General features: G+C 39.3%; 1 protein-coding gene across 4 annotated transcripts in view; it reads left to right on the forward strand.

The window, feature by feature from the left end:
- The window catches only part of DYNC2H1 (dynein cytoplasmic 2 heavy chain 1), a 248851-nt gene extending 230009 nt beyond the window's left edge, over positions 1-18842 (forward strand). For all 4 annotated transcript variants that reach the window (XM_042458285.1, XM_042458287.1, XM_042458286.1 and 1 more), the window contains 4 exons: positions 6912-7021; positions 8440-8521; positions 13620-13736; positions 16800-18842. In XM_042458285.1, coding sequence (XP_042314219.1) covers positions 6912-7021; positions 8440-8521; positions 13620-13736; positions 16800-16958 — 468 coding nt within the window. In that variant the 3' untranslated portion in view covers positions 16959-18842. The remainder of the gene's footprint in view (positions 1-6911; positions 7022-8439; positions 8522-13619; positions 13737-16799) is intronic.
- The last annotated feature ends 343 nt before the right edge of the window (positions 18843-19185 follow it).

Consider the following 19185-nt stretch of genomic DNA (forward strand, 5'->3'; position numbering starts at 1 on the left):
CACGTGGGAACCAATGATACTGCAAGACACAGCCTGCAGAACATCAAAAGGGATTACGAGGCACTTGGTAGGAAGCTGAAAGGAATGGATGCACAGGTTGTCATCTCATCTCTTCTGCCAGTTGAAGGGCATGGTCCAGGAAGGGAGAGGAAAATAGCGGATGTGAACAACTGGCTTCGCAGATGGTGCCGGCGAGAACGATTTGGATTCTTTGATCATGGACTGCAGTTCCATGAGGAGGGACTTCCTGCAACGGACGGGTTGCATCTCACGCAAGTTGGAAGAAATGTTTTTGCCAACAATCACAAGAACTTGATCAGGCGGGCTTTAAACTGAGTTCCGTGGGGAAGGGAGACAATATTAAGGAAGGCAAAAGGGAAAATAGTCAAACTGACATAGAGGAAACAACAAAAAAAGTGCAAGGACCCAACAGTGGGAGACAAAAAAACTTGCACAAGCAGCAAGTAAATGGGACCCGTGGTCTGCGATGTCTCTACACTAATGGCATAGTCAGACACGCATTCTAGACTTCAGGAGAGCGGATTTCAGTAAACTTAGAGAAATACTGGGGGCGATCCCATGGTCAGGAATACTAAAAGAGAAGGGAGTTCAAGATGGATGGGAGTTTCTCAAAAGGGAGATACTGAAGGCACAAATTAAAACAGTTCCAGTGAGAAAGAAAAAATGGGAGGTGTCACAAGAACCCAGGATGGATGACCAAGGAACTTTCAGCTCAGCTAAATTTTAAACGGAACATGTATAAGAAATGGAAAAATGGGGAAATCACCAAAGAGGAATTCAAACAAATAGCTAGCAAGTGTAGAGATAAGGTCAGAAAAGCTAAAGCACAGCATGAACTCAGGCTTGCTAGAGAGGTTAAGAACAACAAAAAGGGCTTTTTGGATATGTCCGCAGCAAAAGGAAGAAGAAGGAAACGGTAGGACCACTGCGTGGAGAAGATGGCAAAATGCTAACAGAAGACAGAGAAAAGGCAGAATTACTCAACACTTTCTTTGCCTCAGTCTTCTCAGAAAAGGCAAAGGGTACTCAACTTGAGGATAATGGAGCAGAGGACAGAATAGGGGAATTTCAGCACAAAATAAGTAAAGAGATAGTACAGGAATACCTGTTTAACCTAAATGAATTTAAGTCTCCAGGACCAGATGAGCTACATCCAAGGGTATTAAAAGAACTGGCAAATGTAATATCGGAGCCATTGGCAATCATCTTTGAAAACTCCTGGATAACAGAACTCCCAGCAGACTGGAGGAGGGCAAACATTGTCCCCATTTTCAAAAAGGGGAAGAAAGAGGATCCCAACAATTATCGTCCAGTTAGTCTGACATCAATACCAAGAAAGATTCTAGAGCAGATCATTAAACAGAGAGTCAGTGAACATCTAGAAGACAATGCCATAATCACAAAAATTCAACATGGGTTTCAGAGAAACAAGTCATGCCAGACAAACCTAATCTCTTCCTTTGATAAAATTACCAGCTTGGTAGATGAAGGGAATCCTGTTGATGTATATATCTTTATTTCAGAAAGGCCTTTGACAAAGTTCCCCATGACATTCTTGCAAACAAGCTTGTAAAATGTGGGCTAGACAAAGTAACTGTTACATGGATTTGTAACTGGTTGACCAGCCGAACCCAAAAGGTGCTCAACAATGGCTCCTTTTCATCCTGGAGAGAAGTGACGAGTGGGGTCCCACAGGGCTCTGTCCTGGGCCCAGTGCTATTCAACATCTTTATCAATGACCTGGATGACAGAATTGGGAGCATACTTATCAAATTTGCAGATGACACCAAATTAGGAGGAATAGCTAATACTCCAGAGGACAGGATCAACATTCAAAATGACCTGAATAGACTAGAAAGCTGGGCCAAAGCTAACAAAATGAAATTCAACATGGAGAAATGTAAGGTACTACACTTAGGGCAGAAAAATAAAATGCACAGATATAGGATGGAATAAACCTGGCTGAATGAAACTACATGTCAAAGGGATCTAGGAGTCCAAGTAGACCACAAGTTGAACATGAGTCAACAGTGTGATGCGGCAGCTAAAAAGGCCAATGCAATTTTAGGCTGCATCTATAAAAGTATAGTGTCTAGATCAAGAGAAGTAATAGTGCCACTGTATTCTGCTCTGGTCAGCCCCCACCTGGAATCTTGTGTCCAGTTCTGGGCACCACAATTTAAAAAGGATGTGGAGAAACTGGAGCATGTCCAGAGGAGGGCGATTAAAATTCCCCTATGAGGAACAATTCAGGGAGTTGGGGATGTTTAGCCTGGAGAAGAGAAGGTTAAGAGGTGATATGATAGCTCTGTTTAAATATTTGAAAGGATGTCATATTGAGGAGGGAGCAAGCTTGTTTTCTGCTGCTCCAGAGTACTGGACCCGGAACAATGGATGCAAGCTCCAGGAAAAGAGATTCCACGTCAACATTAGGAAGAACTTCCTGACAGTAAGGGCTGTCCGACAGTGGAACACACTCCCTCGGAGTGTAATGGAGTCTCCTTCATTGGAGGTCTTTAAGCAGAGGGTAGATGGCCATCTGTTGGGAATGCTTTGATTTGGATTTCCTGCATGGCAGTGGGTTGGACTGGATGGCCCGTGCAGTCTCTTCCAACTCTATGATTCTATGTTTGTATCTGCTAATTCAGGTATTCCAAAATCCAAAAATGTCCAAAATCCAAAACACCAAACTCCAATGGTTCCAAGCATTTTGGATAAGGGAGACTCAACCTGTATGTGTGCTCCAAGTTAGGCAAGGCTGAGATGTAATATCCACCATAGGCTAGGAGAGCGGCTTGGCTTCAATACAATTTCAGCAGGCCTAGTGTCACTTCAACTTCACTTCAAGGAGCCCTGGTGGCGCAGTGGGTAAATGCCTGTACTGCAGCCATTCACTCGAAACCACAAGGTTGCGAGTTCAAGACCAGCAAAAGGGCTCAAGCTTGACTCAGGCTTGGATCCTTCCGAGGTCGCTAAAATGAGTACCCAGACTGTTGGGGGCAAATTAGCTTACTTGCTAATTAGCTTACTTGCTGTTCGCCGCTATGATCTTTGGAATAGCGGTATATAAATAAAAAAACCAAAAAACAACAACTGACCTTCAGCCTTCTTGGTAACCTCTAAGTTAGCTCTATGTTCTACAATCCCATGCCACTATGACATGCATGTGAATACTGAAAACACATAGATGACAAGTGTATCTCATTTGATTTGTCAGCCTCTTAACTTGACAACAATAAGGTGGAAAGAATCCTGACAGTTAGCATCGTCCATGTGGGATTTCAGACCTTTATAATAATAGTGTGGGAGATTCTTGCTAGAAATTGTGCAACACATGAAGTGTAGCTTTTTGAGACCAGCTCACAGTGAATCTGCCCTGTCTAATACTTGAATGTCAGTGAGATTTTAGCATTCAAGTAGAATATAGTCATTTTTATAATGCTTTTCTGAAAGCACCTCCAGCTAAGCTCATAGATATTATTAAAAAGAAATTTCAAAGTGATTATTTCCATCTTGTATGGAGACAAAATGTGATTGTCAACTATTTCACTCTCATAGAATTTTATTGATTATAACTATTTGCTCATAACTTGCTTGAAGAGATTGAATGATTATTTGAAGATGCTATTAAAATGAATTATAAATTGCAGAGTTAATCTCATGACCACTTAGAGACTGAACTGTCTGTCTTTCTAATGGGGAGGATTGCAATTGCTGCCATATTATGAGTGAAACTGTTGTTAAATCAGTGAAAGAATCATGCAGAGATGGCCAGTGCATTGCTAATGAATATAGACAGAAGTTTTAAAACTCAAATCAATCTTAATTGTGTGAGATGAACATTCCTAATGTGTGTTGTGACACATTTAAAGGTCACCTGATTAAATGGTCGTGTTGAGAGAAAGACCATAGCAATGCGTTTTGACACTATGACAGAAAAACAAGTTACAAATTATTTAGTGATATTAGAATTTCAGCAACATTCTCAAGTATGATTCCGTGCTATAATAGTAGCAGTGTTCTTGAAAAAGAGAAATATTTTCATATGAAATTAGCTAGCGTACTACAGCCTACTCCCTACAGAAGGGATGTAAATCTTTGTTAATTTTATTCTTACAGGTAAAAATGAATAATTTACCATTTTCTCCTTGCTTTGAAGAAAGTCATCAAAAGCTGCACAGTGTTTTACTTTATTTACAGTTCAAGCCTTGTTCTCTTAAAAAAAAATGCATGTGGGATTTGTTTCCTGATGAAAAACAGTAATTTCTGCCAGAAAACAAGTTTTTTTGCACAGAAAGCAAAAAGAAAGCAGAGAATTGTAAGTTAAACAAAATGCTGATTTCAATTCAGGACAGGTTTTTTTTCCTCATAAAAATGTTTTTTTCTGTCAAGAAAATACTATTATCTGATTAGCAAATTTGTTTTCTGTGCGGATGTATTGTTGCCTATGCAGAAATTCAGATAGATGGACTTCTTACTAATTCCAGATACTGTATTAAGTTGAAGGCAATGTCTGTACCCCTTATCAGTTTTTTAACAAGACATGTATTGTAATGACATGTATTTATAAAAGCTATGTGTGGCTTTGGTACTATTTTATTTCACTGTATAAGACATGTATAAATAGGTACACAGATGGGCAACTATTTACCCACAATCTTTCATTTCATATGTAAACATTTAGTGTGATAGTACATTTGTGAAATGTTTCATGGTACCATGTGTAATATCTAGTTGTTTACAAATTAATTATAAAGTTGAACAAAATGTGTGGAAGATGTATGATTTATTCAGATGCATGCTAAATATTGTTGTACTCGGTACAGTATTTATTTGAAGAAAAATGAATGTATTTTGTGATGAACCTCGTACAACCAGTATAAACATGGCTAGGTGGCCTTTCTGAATGTGTACAGCAGCTCATAGCTCTGGCAAGCTGGCTTGTATCCAGGAAATACCATTCATGAACCTGGACTACCCTCCTTCCCACAAAGTATAATCTGTGTAGACATGCAGTTGATTTCCAGATGATCCTCAAAGACCTTACGTGTTATGTAGATTCCTTTTCATCACTCCTGCATTCCTTCAGTATGTTATCTTTCTTTCTACCTTTCTAAAGAAGAAGTGGGACACCTGAGCTATTTTAAAGAAATTAAATAACATTCTTGATGAAGGTTTTCCAGCAATCAGTGCTAATGGAGATAACAAAGAAAGATACAAATTCAAGTATTCCTGTTAGTCCCATAGAAGACTTTTAAAAGTTCTCTTATATCAACAAGAAGTATCACTGTAGAGTTATTTGGGCAGTTTACAGACCACCCCTTTGGGGCGTCCTGTACTCGCCCCTTTCCCTGCCGGATTGGGGCCTCAGCTGCCACAGCGGCAGCCTCTGAGGCCCCAGTCCACCACTTTCCAGGCCGCAGTGAAGCGGCAAAAGGCTGCTTCCCCATGGCCTGGAAAGGGGTGTCCTTGGGGCTTCATGCCCCAAGGACACCCGACAGCGACAAGGACAAAAAGAAAGGGGCTACTTGGCCCCTTTCTGCTTTGTGTCACTGGTGCAGCCGTTTAAAGACTGCGCCCAGTGGCACAAAGCTGGAAGGAGCTCCGTTTCGGAGCTCCTTCTGGCACCGTGGAAAGGGCGCCCCAGGCGCCCTCGCGCAGCATCAACACGTCACTTCCGCGACGCTCCGTATGGAGGTGGCGTGGTCGTGACGTCCTAATGGCGGCGGCCATGTAGAATGGGTGCCGCCATTTTGTACGTACTATGTATGTACTAGGGATAGGAAAGGGCGTCCTTTCTAGACACCCTAACCCTAATACGTACCTAGTACGTACAAAATGGCTGCACCCGTTCTACATGGCCGCCGACATTAGGATGTCACGACCACGCCGGACGCCCTAACCCTAATACGTACCTAGTACATACTTTGCTTGCGTCTGGAACGCACCTTGGTTACTGCATCTCCAGCTAGAATGTGAGTAACTAAAATATTGGTGACCTTACCACCGGGTTTGATACTTATTCATCCTGACAACAGATTTTCCCCTTAAAATCATTGCTTGGAGCTTTCGTTAAGGGGTAAAAACCCTTGCCTAAACTGACATATGTACTTGATTTCGCAAGCATCTATTTTTCATGTGGGGATAGTATGCATGGCCTTTCTATGGAAATGAAAATATCTGTTCCTAGCAGTGGCATCCCACAGTTTTCATGATTATTTTAATTCTGTCTTACGGTCTTACAGTCAGACCTCCATATCCATGAATTCTTTATCAATGGATTCAAGCTTCTGTGACTTGAAGATATTTTAAAAATATATAAAGTCCAAAAATCAAACCTTTATTTTGCCATTTTATATGAAGGACACCACTTTACTATGCCATTGAATTCAATGGGACTTGTGCATCCACAGATGCTAGTATTCATAGGGGGTTCTGGAAATCTCAGTGGGTACCAAGGGTCTACTGCATTATATTTTCATTATAAATGTGAAATTTCTATTTATCATAGAAAGCAACATTTGAATGGATAAAATTGGCCAGTTTGGAGGTTTGATAGCATTTTATATGGCAGCTATGCTTACTTGAATTAAAATGCAATCCAGTTTGGATATTTCCATTTCTTTTGGAAAGTGGCTTAAATTGTAATTTCCCTTCTGCCATTTCCTAGAATTTGAGTTACCCCAAGGTCAGGAATTTAGGGAGAGGTGTGTGTGTGTGTGTGTGTGTGTGTGTGTGTGTGTATGAATACAGAAATTCTGTCTAAATGTGGCAGTCATAACTTGTTCAACATTGACGACAATACATCAAGTTGAATGGTTCTCCCAGTTAATAAAGTCAGGTCATTACTTCATTGCCCCTCTTAATATGCAATATTGTTATCTTTGCAGAATTGGGTAAGTAAAGCAGAAAAGCAGACCTTGCTCTCTGATACTCTGGACCTTGCAGAACTCTTCCACCCAGACACATTTCTGAATGCCTTACGACAGGAAACTGCAAGGTATGTGAACTGAGCCGTTTTAAGAAACTCTCAATATCATTCAGTAGCAATGTCTTCCTTTTTGTTGATTTCTGCTTGCCTTGTTTTCACTGTCCAAGAGGAAGCCCCGCTTTTCTTCTTATATTTTAGTAAGGCCTTTTTATCTGAGCACATGATTAACTTTCTGCCTTTATAGTTTTCCTTATAGTTTTAAAAACTATAACTGTTTAAAAATAACTATTAAAATGGCCAGATAAAAATCAGTGTAGGAGGCCGACAACCCACCTGTTTTATTCTGAATTTTCATGACTACCAGAAACAAATTTTTGGTTATGGAAGGTAGTGTCTAGATCAAGGGAAGTAACAGTTCCACTCTGTTCTGCTTTGGTCAGGCCTCACCTAGAATACTGTGTCTAGTTCTGGGCATCACAGTTAAAAAATGATGTTGACAAGCTGGTGTGCGTCCTGAAGAGGTCTGGAAACCATGCCTTATGAGTGAGACTTATTGAGCTGAGTATGTTCATCCTGAAGAAGAGAAGGTTAAGAGGTGACATGACAGCCCTGTTTATGTATTTGAAAGGGTGTCATATTGAGGAGGGAGCAAGCTTGTTTTCTGTGGCTCCAGAGAATAGGACCCGGAACAATGGATTCAAACTACAGAAAAGGAGATTCTACCTCAACATTAGGAAGAACTTCCTGACAATAAGGGCTGTTTGACAGTGTAAGACACTTCCTCATAGAGTAGTGGAATCTCCTTCCTTGGTGGTTTTAAAACAGAGGCTGGATAGCCATCTGTTGGGAGTGCTTTGATTGAAAATTCCTATATGGCAGGGGTTGGGCTGGCTGGCCCTTGTGGTCTCTTCCAACTCTTATGAGTCTATGATTATAGAATTTGTGACAACAATTCCCTGACTGGGCAGTAGTATCTTTCATACAGTATAGGTCAGCCCTCCCTCTTTCTGCTAAAAAATTCTGGTTAAATCCATGTATTTCTAATCATTAGAGAAAGGGGGGGAAACAGCATGAAGATAGGTTTTAGGAGAATGGTTTGAGTGATGCCAGAAGAAACATTATGAGGAGAATGTGAGAAGTTAAAATATTGTTTTTGTGTTGGAAAATGTTGCGTTAAACCAAGGCATGTACATCTATTATTCAATCAAAAAGATATTCATAAAAATAGAATTCCAATTTATTTAAAAAAACACTGTGTTGTTTTTATTAAAACTGAAATAATATTGTTTGCAATATTGTGGTATCATTTTCATTACCAAAATATTGCTTTATTTTATGGAGTGCTGCATTTTTTCCTTATTCCTCTTTTTGTAAATAAATAAATAAATCTGATTTCCTTACTTGACATCTGAGTCTAATAATTGAAAATTCATATTTTTTCTATTTGAATGCAATATTTAGACTTCCATTGTTATTCTATCTTCTAGAGTGATGACTTGTTCAGTAGATAGCCTGAAGTTTACAGCATCCTGGAGGGGTAAGATAAGAGAAGCAAAACTCCAGGTTCAGGTACTGTGCACATTCAGATTTCATGTTACTTGCTGAAGTTTTTCTCTGTATTCCCAAATCATTCTAAATATTTGTCAGTTTGCTCAGATCATCTTCCCAGAATATGTGATGGGTAAAAATGTGGTTATTTTCCTAACATATCCCTTTCTTGCCATGTGATTCAGAAGTCAGCTTGAATGAAAGTGTCTTGCACCATTTCTGAAAGACAAACGAGCAAGAAATTCTAAAGTTGAGCACAGGTTTCAGAAAAATGTTGGTACAATGCCTTGTTGTAATGGATTATTAAAATATGAGCTAAACAGATATTTGTTGTCCCAATTATAGTAGGAGCCTGAAAGCAGCCATCCCCTTCTTTTAAAAATGTACAAAGAAGTCATCTCAGGACAAGGGAGCACCCTGAGCCATTATTTTGCAGCAACTGCCTCTGCGCCATCCACCATGAATGCTGCCCAAATCATGGTGGCTTGAATAAAAACAAACTCCTGAAAGACAAATAAGCAAGGCATTCTAAAGTTGAGTGTAGGGTTCAGAAAAAAGTTGGTACAATGCTTACTGTGCTTGTTCCTTCAGAAAAGGAAGAGGGTACCCTGCAGTGTTGTAGGGCTTTATGGTGCAGATCACTGTAGCACTCTCTTGCACTATACAGATCTGCCAGTATTGCCACTGAGCTTTGGAAGAAACTACAGGGGAGGTAATGCATTCCACTGAATTTCAGTGCTGACAGAACAACCAGCAATAGTGTGACCCTGAAAGGCTACAGTAGGGCTAGTAGAGGCTCTGGTGCCTTGAGGTTGCCTATCAAACTCAGAATAAAGAAATAGTGCCTCTACAGCTAATAGAACCGCTGCAGAACAGAAAGATATTTATACCAGACTGATTTTAAAAACAACACCAGTTTTGTGGGGGTGGGGGTTAAGCTTGACTTTTGTGCTTTTCATTTGTACATATTGACTACAAATCTGAGACAAGGATTGTCAAAAGTTAACGACTTTCATTTCAGCTATTCAAACTTCTGATTTGATTTTGTTAGCGTATCTTTAAAGGTCACCTAATAAACTTTGGGATCATGTCTAGGAGACAGTTTTGAGTACAGATGCCCATTTAATCAGGCATACTGCACCAAGTTTACAGCTTGGTCCAGAAGGAGTGCCATCACTGAAATTGATGATTAATTCAGCAGATAACATCAAGACATGATTAGATGAGCACTTCCTGTCATAAGGCTATGATGAATTTTTGATTCAAAATCAATTTGTACATAATTACATCTTGCTTCATGACATTTGGAATTACTTGTACAGATACCCTTATCTGACAATCTCATGCTTGCATGGAAAGGCACTGACTGGATTGTCATCTTCTATTCATGCCTCATTTTTTTTCCTTTTAAAAATCACTGGGAAATCAAGGAGGAAGGACAGTTTGACAGCACGGTGAATTCAGTTTATGTATAATACAAGACATGAGAGAAAATACATTGAAGGGAAAGTGTAAGATAGCTTCCAGGTTTTATAGGCATCCATTATATGTGTTGCTTGTACTTCATGGATCTGTGCAACTTAAGGATTGGTATGCTGTTTGCTTCATTTGTTTGTTGCGTCATAATAGTGGTACAGTGCCTTTTTGTAGCAAAGCAAAACTTTGCTTCTGACTCCACTGTAACAGGCTTATTAAAATATGAGCTAAACATATTAGATATTTGTTGTTCCAATTTTAGTAGGAGCCTGAAAGCAGCCATCCCTTTCTTTTAAAAATGTACAGAGAAGTCATCTCAGGACAAGGGAGGACCCTGAACCATTATTTTGCAGCAACTGCCTCTGCTCCATCCACCATGAATGCTGCCCAAATCATGGTGGCTTGAATAAAAACAAACTCCTGAAAGACAAATAAGCAAGGCATTCTAAAGTTGAGTGTAGGGTTCAGAAAAAAGTTGGTACAATGCTTACTGTGTTTGTTCCTTCAGAAAAGGAAGAGGGTACCCTGCAGTGTTGTAGGGCTTTATGGTGCAGATCACTCTAGCACTCTCTTGCACCATAGAGATCAGCCAGAATTGCCACTGAGCTTTGGAAGGAACTACAGGGGTGGTAGAAATACTTCTAGTTGGGGAAGACATGAACTGAATTAAATATAAAATCAAAGAATTATATTTATTTGTTCATTAAAATATTTGTATTCTGACCTGTATCATGAGGTCTTCAAGGCAGTGTACAATTAAAATCAGTTTAACAATTAACACAATTAAAAATTTAAACGGATACAATTACTTTAAACAGAATTAAAAACATTAAGCAAGTTAAAAACAGCTAAGAAGTTAAAAACAATTTAACATCACATCATGTATGATTTGTAAGAAATAATTTAGGCCTTAAAACCTTTAATTGAAAGTCATGATTTAAGTTGAAACTAGAATTATGCCAATATCAGTGCCAATTGGATCTGTAAGAGGAGGGCATTCCACCAATAGGGTAGCACAATAGAGAATTGTAGATACTAATGTTAATGCAGGAAACCAGAGCAAAAGCATCCTTGATAGCTGACCATCCAGCCCCTGTTTAAAAACAACTAATATAGGAGAGTCCGCCACCTTCTGAAGTAGTTTCACTATCCAATACTTTTCACTATCACAACGTTTTTCCTTGGGATATCTTTTCAAGTAATTTGATTCCCTTGGCTCAGACACTACACTTTTGTTATATCTCCCTCATGATAGACTTTGAGATATTTTGAAGATGGCTATCATACTGCCTCTCAAGTGAAGGTTTTTTTGTAATATATCAACTCACAGATCTGTCTGAAGTGGGATTAAGGTTGATATCCATGATTAGCTTTATCTAATAGCAAGCTTAAAAATTGCATGTCCATTTAAGTTACAACTGTTGTCCAGTTTGGTGTAATGATTTGGGTATTGGACTAGGACCTGGAGACCAGGATATGAATCCCTACTCAGCCAGAGAATTCCATTGGATGACATTTTGCAAGTCACATTCTCTCACTCTCAGAGAAGGTCAATAGCAAGCCGTCTCTGAACAAATCTTGCCACAAAAACCCCATGATAGGTTTCCCTTAGGGTCTCCATAAGTCAAAAACAACTTGAAGGTGTACAACAAGCTCAGAAATAGGATGAATAACACCTGGGTTGACAACAATATATGCAAAAGGCATCTAAGAGTCATAGTAGGCCACAAGCTGAACATGAGTCAACAGTGTAATGCAGCAGCTAAAAAAAGCCAATATGATTCTAGGCTTCATCAATAGGAGTATAGTGTCTAGATCAAGGGAAGTAGTAGTACCACTCTATTCTGCTTTGGTCAGACCTTATCTAGAATATTATCTCCAGTTCTAAACACCACAATTCAAGGAGGATGTTGAGAAGCTGGAGCATGTCCAAAGGAGAGTAACCAAAATGGTGAAAGGTCTAAATATTGTGCACTATGATGGGTGGCTTAGGGAGCTGGGTATGTTTAGCCTGGAGAAGCGAAGGTTAAGTGATGACGCGATAGCCGTGTGTAAATATTTGAAGGGATATCATATTGAGGATGGACCAAGCTTGTTTTCTGATGCTCCAGAGACTAGGACACAGACCAATGGATTCACACTACAGGAAAAGAGATTCTAGCTACACATTAGGAAGAACTTGCTGACAGTAACAGCTGTTTAACAGTGGAATATGATGCCTTGGAGTGTAGTAGAGTATGCTTCTTTGGTGGGTTTTTTAAAATTATTTTTATTTTTTATTCACTCATTAAAACTACAGAAAAAGAGATGCCACATCAACATTAGAAAGAACTTCCAGACAATACGAACTATTCAACTGTGGAATTTGCTGCCTCAGAGAGTGGTGGAGTCTCCTCCTTTGGAGGTTTTTAAACAGGCTGGGCAGCCATCTGTCAGGAGTGCTTTCATGGTCTATTCATGTATGGCAGAGGGTTGGACTGGATGGCTCTTGTGGTCTCTTCCAACTGTGATTCTATGAGCAAGTAGTTCATTTCTTCAGTGGTACCATAATAGCATTCCGAACTCCAATACTAATCATAGAAATACACTGTTGTAAGAGAGAGAAATTGAAGAGGGACCCCAACCTCCCTTATTCCATCCTCTATCTGTCTAGTCACTCTAGTCACCCTTGAGGCAAGGATAAATAGATATAATTTTTTAGCTGACATCAGCAAGGTTCTACCATTCTGTGTTGGCATCTCCCAGAAGCTGTGTTGCTTTTCCTCAATGATAGGAGAAGACAATAAGTTGATCTCTGCCCCAGGGCAAATGCTTTAGAAATTGCCCAAAACAGCAGTAGAAATCCAAAGAGCCTTTCCTGAAAGATAGCAGATGGTTCATTACCTGCCATGCTCTTGAAAAGCATATTAATGTAAGTTCACTGTAATGCCTGGTTCAGAAATATAGGTCTGAAGGAAGTGGGATTGGCATAATTAGTTTTATCATTAAACCCAGTGGAATTTAATTTCCACAAAAAGTAGCAATAAAGCATGTATATGTATTCCTTTAATGATCAGTTACTAAAAATCAAGCTGTCAAAACACATCTCCCACATTGACAGATTTGTTGTCCCAGTAGTACAAATAAAACTGAACAGCAGATCTTGTAGGCATTTGTTTAAAAAAAATAGAAAATAGAAAACAGCTAAGAATTCTTTTATTCATTCCTCTTGTGCATTATTTTTACATGTGGTGGAGAGGGAAACACTTCAGTGACTTGCAGAAAATATGCAGTAATTCAGTCTGTTCTTTGAAAGCTAATGTCAAACCTCTCAACAGGAAGCCAAGCCTATTCTAGGATTTGTTTTTTCCTGTTTCTTGGACCTTGTTAATAAATGTTTGTTTGGCTTTGCTTCTCTTATTTCCATTACTCTAATGCTCTGGCACCTGCCACTGACACAAATGCTGACACAAACAGATATTATTATTTACTGTAAAAAATACTCTTTAAAAATCATATACTTTCTACTCTATTCTTTTGCACTGGTGTTTTTTGCTTGAGCCATCTTGACAACTCTTTCCCCCTATGCTAACATGAAATTCAATCACTGCTCACATTTCAGTCCCCAACACATATTTGAATATTTTATGTGTTTCCATGACAGATCAGTGGCCTTCAACTGGAAGGCTGTAGTTTTGATGGAAATCGACTTTCAGAAAACCAGCATGACTCTCCCAGTGTGTCATCAGTGCTCCCTTGTTACATGGCCTGGATTCCACAGGTATTTTATTATTAAGGGCCCTATACTTCAAGTCTTATAATTGGCTTCCTTTGCTATAATAGTTTTTCAGTATGGTATCTGACCTGCTTTTTAAAAAGAGGCCAGATTCCTTGCAGTTTAATAACCTTATTCGTCAAAGCTTCAAAGTGAATTTTCATTTTCTCTAAAGCTACACTTCTCAACCACCCCCAGTTGATTTTTAAAGCCTATGCAGAAAGACTTGAGAAACCTATATCTTCTCCTCAGGGTTTAAGGGTGATTTTGAGCTGACAGCAAGCTGGAGGGGAAAGGAGAAAGCAGCCCTTCCATCTGTCCATTGCTCTACTATCATGGCTTTTATTTGTAAAACCTTTTTAAGTGGATAAAACAGCTGAAATGGCCCTCAGAATTTTATTATTTGTTTGCACTGATAGTGATAGCAATGGTGATGATGACAATTGTTTTGATGGAGTTGCATCTCCTATTGCATATAACTTAAATACAGTATAATGTTTATATTGATAAAAATGTGCATGAGAATTCTTTTCAGCTTTGGTCTTCTGTTAATAGTTTTGGCACATGTTTAGAGGCACTTCACAGTTATGTGTGAAAATTTTATATGAAAAATGGTTCTTTGTGCATTATATTCATGGTTTAGTTCAGAGTGGTTTTCTTTGTGCTCTCTTGGTATCATGCATATGCACTTGGGTTTGCCTTGACTTTCCTGGAGAGTGCCCATCCCCCCTAATGACACTACACCACTCCTGAAGTAGGCTCCAACTTTGTCTAGTGGATTTATCTTTGTTTCTACAAAAGTCTTCTTTTTCATTTATTTTTGTTAAGTTGTTACTCATTTTTTCCTCATTATTGCATTTTCAGTTAGGCCCATCCTTGTGTCTTTTGCACCTCAGTTGTGCTTGCCTGGAGTTTGTTATCAATATCTTCCAGGGGGCCCTTGTAGGGCTGACAGGCATATGACCACTAGAGGTGCCTCAAGCTTGACTGAGGCTTGCATCCTTTTGAGGTCACTAAAATGAGTACCCAGCTTGTTAGGGGCAATTAGCTTACTCGTAAATAGCTTAGGGAGTGGTTAAGGGCACTGACAAGCGGTTTAGAAATGCACTTGCTATTGCTATTTTTTATTTGTTGGTTTGTTTGCAAATGTGTGAACAGTAACAACAAGTTTCCCCCATATGACACACAACAAATCATTCAACAAATCACTGTAGCTCGTCATGTGGCTGACTAGTAACAAAGCCCTGGTAGGGGCGGGCACAGTGCAGTCATGCTGCTTAAGGTCATCAGGTTTGTCTCAGCAAACATGGGCGACAATAGAAGATTTCCCATTTGATGTTTAATTCTGTAATTGATGATCAAGTTATATAGACCATATAAAATAAGGTCTGCAACTAACAAGTTTGGTTTTCAATCACAATGCCAAGTTTCTCATTCATGGTTTCAAAGATTTTATCTAGGATATAGATGTACCTACAGTCCTTCCATAGATTGTTAACAGAAACTGGCCCCTCTTCAATCATATACAATACAACTCAGAAAACCTCTTCTGCTACTTGGTGCAAACCTGCCCAGTATAAGAAAAGACACCAAGGCTTGAATAAGTAGTGTCTCATTTTTTCAGAATGATCACTCATTGTCAACCTTGCCTCTGCTACTATAATTTCAGTCACCACTCCATTTTTTGGTGACAGGCTCAGCGGGTTCCATCATGCTTGAGCCTCTATCACCTCAGATTCATGGTTCTGCTACTATAATTTCAGTCACCACTCCATTTTTTGGTGACAGGCTCAGCGGGTTCCATCATGCTTGAGCCTCTATCACCTCAGATTCATGGTTCCTCAATATTATCAAAAGAAGCTATGCAGTAGAATTCAGGAGGGCACCATCTGCAAGTGGTATGACTGCCTCTTCACCCACGCTGAAAGAGGAAGTGACCAACTTGCTCCTCAAAGGGGCCATAAAGCCTGTGCCTCTCACCCAGTTGCATTGAGGGTTCTATGTCATCGTGTCGAAAAAGGTGGTTTGCATCAATTTCTAAATTGAACCTAGACATTCCAGAATGGTTACTATTATCACTATCCTTTCCTTGATGCAGGAGAGTGATAGATTTATCATACTGGATTTGAAGGATGCGTATTTCCATATTGTGATCAGGCCTTACCATCACAGATTCCTGTGTAGCTTGCTATGGTTTCCCATTTGTGTGTTACAGAGACCACAAAGAACAGTAGGCTTACTTGTAGCTGTTCTTCTTCATCTGTGAAATCACACAACTCTACCCATCCTCCCATCATCATGTCCTGCCTATCCTTAGATCCTTGGCTGCTGCTTTGGTCTATTAGGCATGAGGAGAGTGGGTGGTGGTACTGCCAAAACACTTGCATAATAGATTTAGAAGATTCTGAAACATGAAGTGTGCAGGGGCAGATAGCCAATTTGTGTGAGTTCACAGATTACCACTCAGAGAACCATAGTTATAGATAATCAATCTGTTCTTCTCTAACACCAATCCTAGGTTTAATTCCTTCATATTTACTTGTGCATATATACATATAACATCATGCTGTTCTTTTATTATGAAGTTCAATGTTGTTTTCAGGATTGCGGATTTGTGCATGAGTTCTGGATTCATGTCAGACATTCTGCAATAATGAATAAGACAGTGTATCAGATGGTCTACGAGTCATCTTGACATTTTGATTAGCATGATAATTTGGTATCAATATTTTAAGATTAAGAAAAAGCTTTTCATTCATTTCTTCACTCTTTAATAGTTTACTGGGTTGAATCCATACAAGCCATACTGTAAATGGGTCCTAAGTATGATTAAGTCTGGATCCCACTAACTTTTTTTCTGATGCTGTTCTGGTGTCCAGATGTACCACGTACATTTAGAGTTTTGTGTTTGTCACAGAGTAACAGTCTTTCTATACAATTTTCTGCATTTGTGTTCAGCAGAAAAACTCATTCAATTCAGCATGATTAACTTTCAGGTAAGCATGTATAGAATTGAAGCTCAAATATCTTCAAATTTAAATGGTGGTTTGTTTGTTTTTATCTTAACAGAATGCTTATGGGCCATATTCACCTGAGGAGTGCATCTCTCTGCCAGTTTACACCAGTGCTGAGAGGGACTGTGTGGTGACAAACATTGATGTCCCATGTGGGGGCAACCAAGATCGGTGGATCCAGTGTGGGGCTGCTCTGTTTTTGAAAAACCAGTAACAGAAATGTTGGTTCTGAATGTCTTTGCTGCAAGCCTCTGGTATCTGAGAAGAGCTTTCTGTATTTGCAGAAATAATTTAAAACTTGAATTTGAGAGATCCACAGGTATTATAAATAGCTGTACTTAAGTTCTTATATGGATTTTTGGATTTCAATCGACTCAACACATACTGGACAAAGTCCACTAGAATTTCTCTGCATCAGCAGAACTGAAGTAAACAGGTTGTGTCCTTGCATAGCTCTAGTTGGTTTCAGTGGAATATCAACTGCTCTGCAGATTCCTTGTGCTGTGCAGTTTCCATTCATTTTTTGCATCTTCCATTAAAATGAATAAAGGTTGCACACCACTTATGTTTCCTGAATTCTTCCAACTGGCATTACTCATTTATGACCAAAGCTTTATTTATGTGCTTTAGCAATGCCATCCAGATGTGGTTTACTAAATGCAATACAGATTATAATATGTTGTATTTTCAGGTCTATGCTATAGTAAACCTTTATTTTAGCTTAGTCTTTGAATTTCTTGCAGCCTCTTTATTTCTCCACTTAAATATTTTCCTCCTGTTATGAGCTGTCATTGTTTTTTTAAAGAACATGTTTTAGGTGGTGCCACTAGATTTGGTGTCATCCAGTGCTGACCACACAGGATTCTTAGTAATGTTTTTGTACTAATGGCTGCCTGGCCCTGGAAACAATGAAAGAAGAGAGAGCTATCTCCTCTTGTTGCAGCAAAATTCAGCCAAGACGACATTCACTGCTGTAATGAAACAAAAAGAAATCCCAACACAAAAAAATGTTGAGGGGTGGGATAGAAGTGTGAGCATCCTGCATCTGCATCTGCACTGCAAGGGGGAACCACCTCTCCCTCTGATGTGTTTGCTCACTCTTCTCTTTCTTCTTTAGTCCTCTCATGAATATGCTTGCTTAGTCCTCTTGAAAGGTGTATCCCCCCCCCCCGACCCCAGGCTCTAAAATTGGATATGCATATAAAGTCAGAAACTAATCTGCTTATTGGAAGAAAGCTGTGAAGATGCTAGAACCACACTTGGAGTGTTGTCCTATGCACATCTTTTCTCCAGAAGAGTGCAGATGTAGCAACTGTTTTGGCCCATCTTCTCCCTCACCTCCTGGTCTAGCTCAAGAAGTCATTGTGACGGCAGTGTACTAAATTATTAATCTCCTAGAAATACTAAGGCAGTGATTGTTGTTGAGCCTTCTTAGCTGTAATAAAAGCTGCCTGAAAACTGTTTACATACCCTTACCTGGGAGTAAGCTATACTGAATACATGGAAAGGAACCTCTGCATACACATATGCTTGTAAGAGTCTTCATATTTTGAATGATAATGGATGGGGCAAGTAATTTGACTTTCATTTGCAAGTACCTGCAAAATTAATAATAACCTACATGCCAATGTTGAGCCCCCTCCACCCTAAAAAAAAAAGTCTGGGATCCCTGCCCACATAGTGTTCCTTCTGGTAACCTCCACTTTGTTCTAGGCCATCACTGAAAACTTTGCTATGGTTTGCAGCGGGGCGAAGAAGATGTATGTGGCAAGCTGCTTTCTTTGTAGCAAAGCCCAGTTACTTTAAAATAAACTGCAATGGCCTTGGCAGTTCTCTAACACTCTTCAACAAAAAAACAAAACAAAAGGTGCATGAAGAAAAGTTGAAACATCCAGCCAAATGTAGCAGCCATTGGGTGCACTTAGATAAAGCATGGTCAGCTGTCCATATTAATTATTAAAACATTAAGACAGATGTAGAAAATAAAAACAGTAAAGATTTATGCTATAAAAAACAAAATAAACATCTAGCTTTAGGCTGGTTCCATACACAGTATATGAGTGGCACTCAGACTTTTTATCCTTGGGGCACACTCTCCCCCCCCCCCTTTACAACTGCATGCAGATGTCGTTCACCCACCCACCCCCACTTGATATGGTATATGAATAAAAATATTTTGTTTATTTCATGGATATATAGTATATTCATTTGCAGACTCATGTATATTCATATTTTATCATTTTATAAGGGCATAGTGGTTATGACTGTGCAAACCAAAATTTGATCTGGAGCTTGGCCATGAAACCCATTGGGTGACCTTGGCCAAATCACACACACAGCCTCAGGGGAAGGAAATGACAAACCACCTCTGAACAAATCTTGTCAAGAAAACCCCATGATAGATTCATGTCAGGATCTCCATATGTCAAAAACAACTTGAA

This window comes from Sceloporus undulatus, chromosome 3, assembly GCF_019175285.1.
Source record: "Sceloporus undulatus isolate JIND9_A2432 ecotype Alabama chromosome 3, SceUnd_v1.1, whole genome shotgun sequence".
Classification (NCBI taxonomy): domain Eukaryota; kingdom Metazoa; phylum Chordata; class Lepidosauria; order Squamata; family Phrynosomatidae; genus Sceloporus; species Sceloporus undulatus.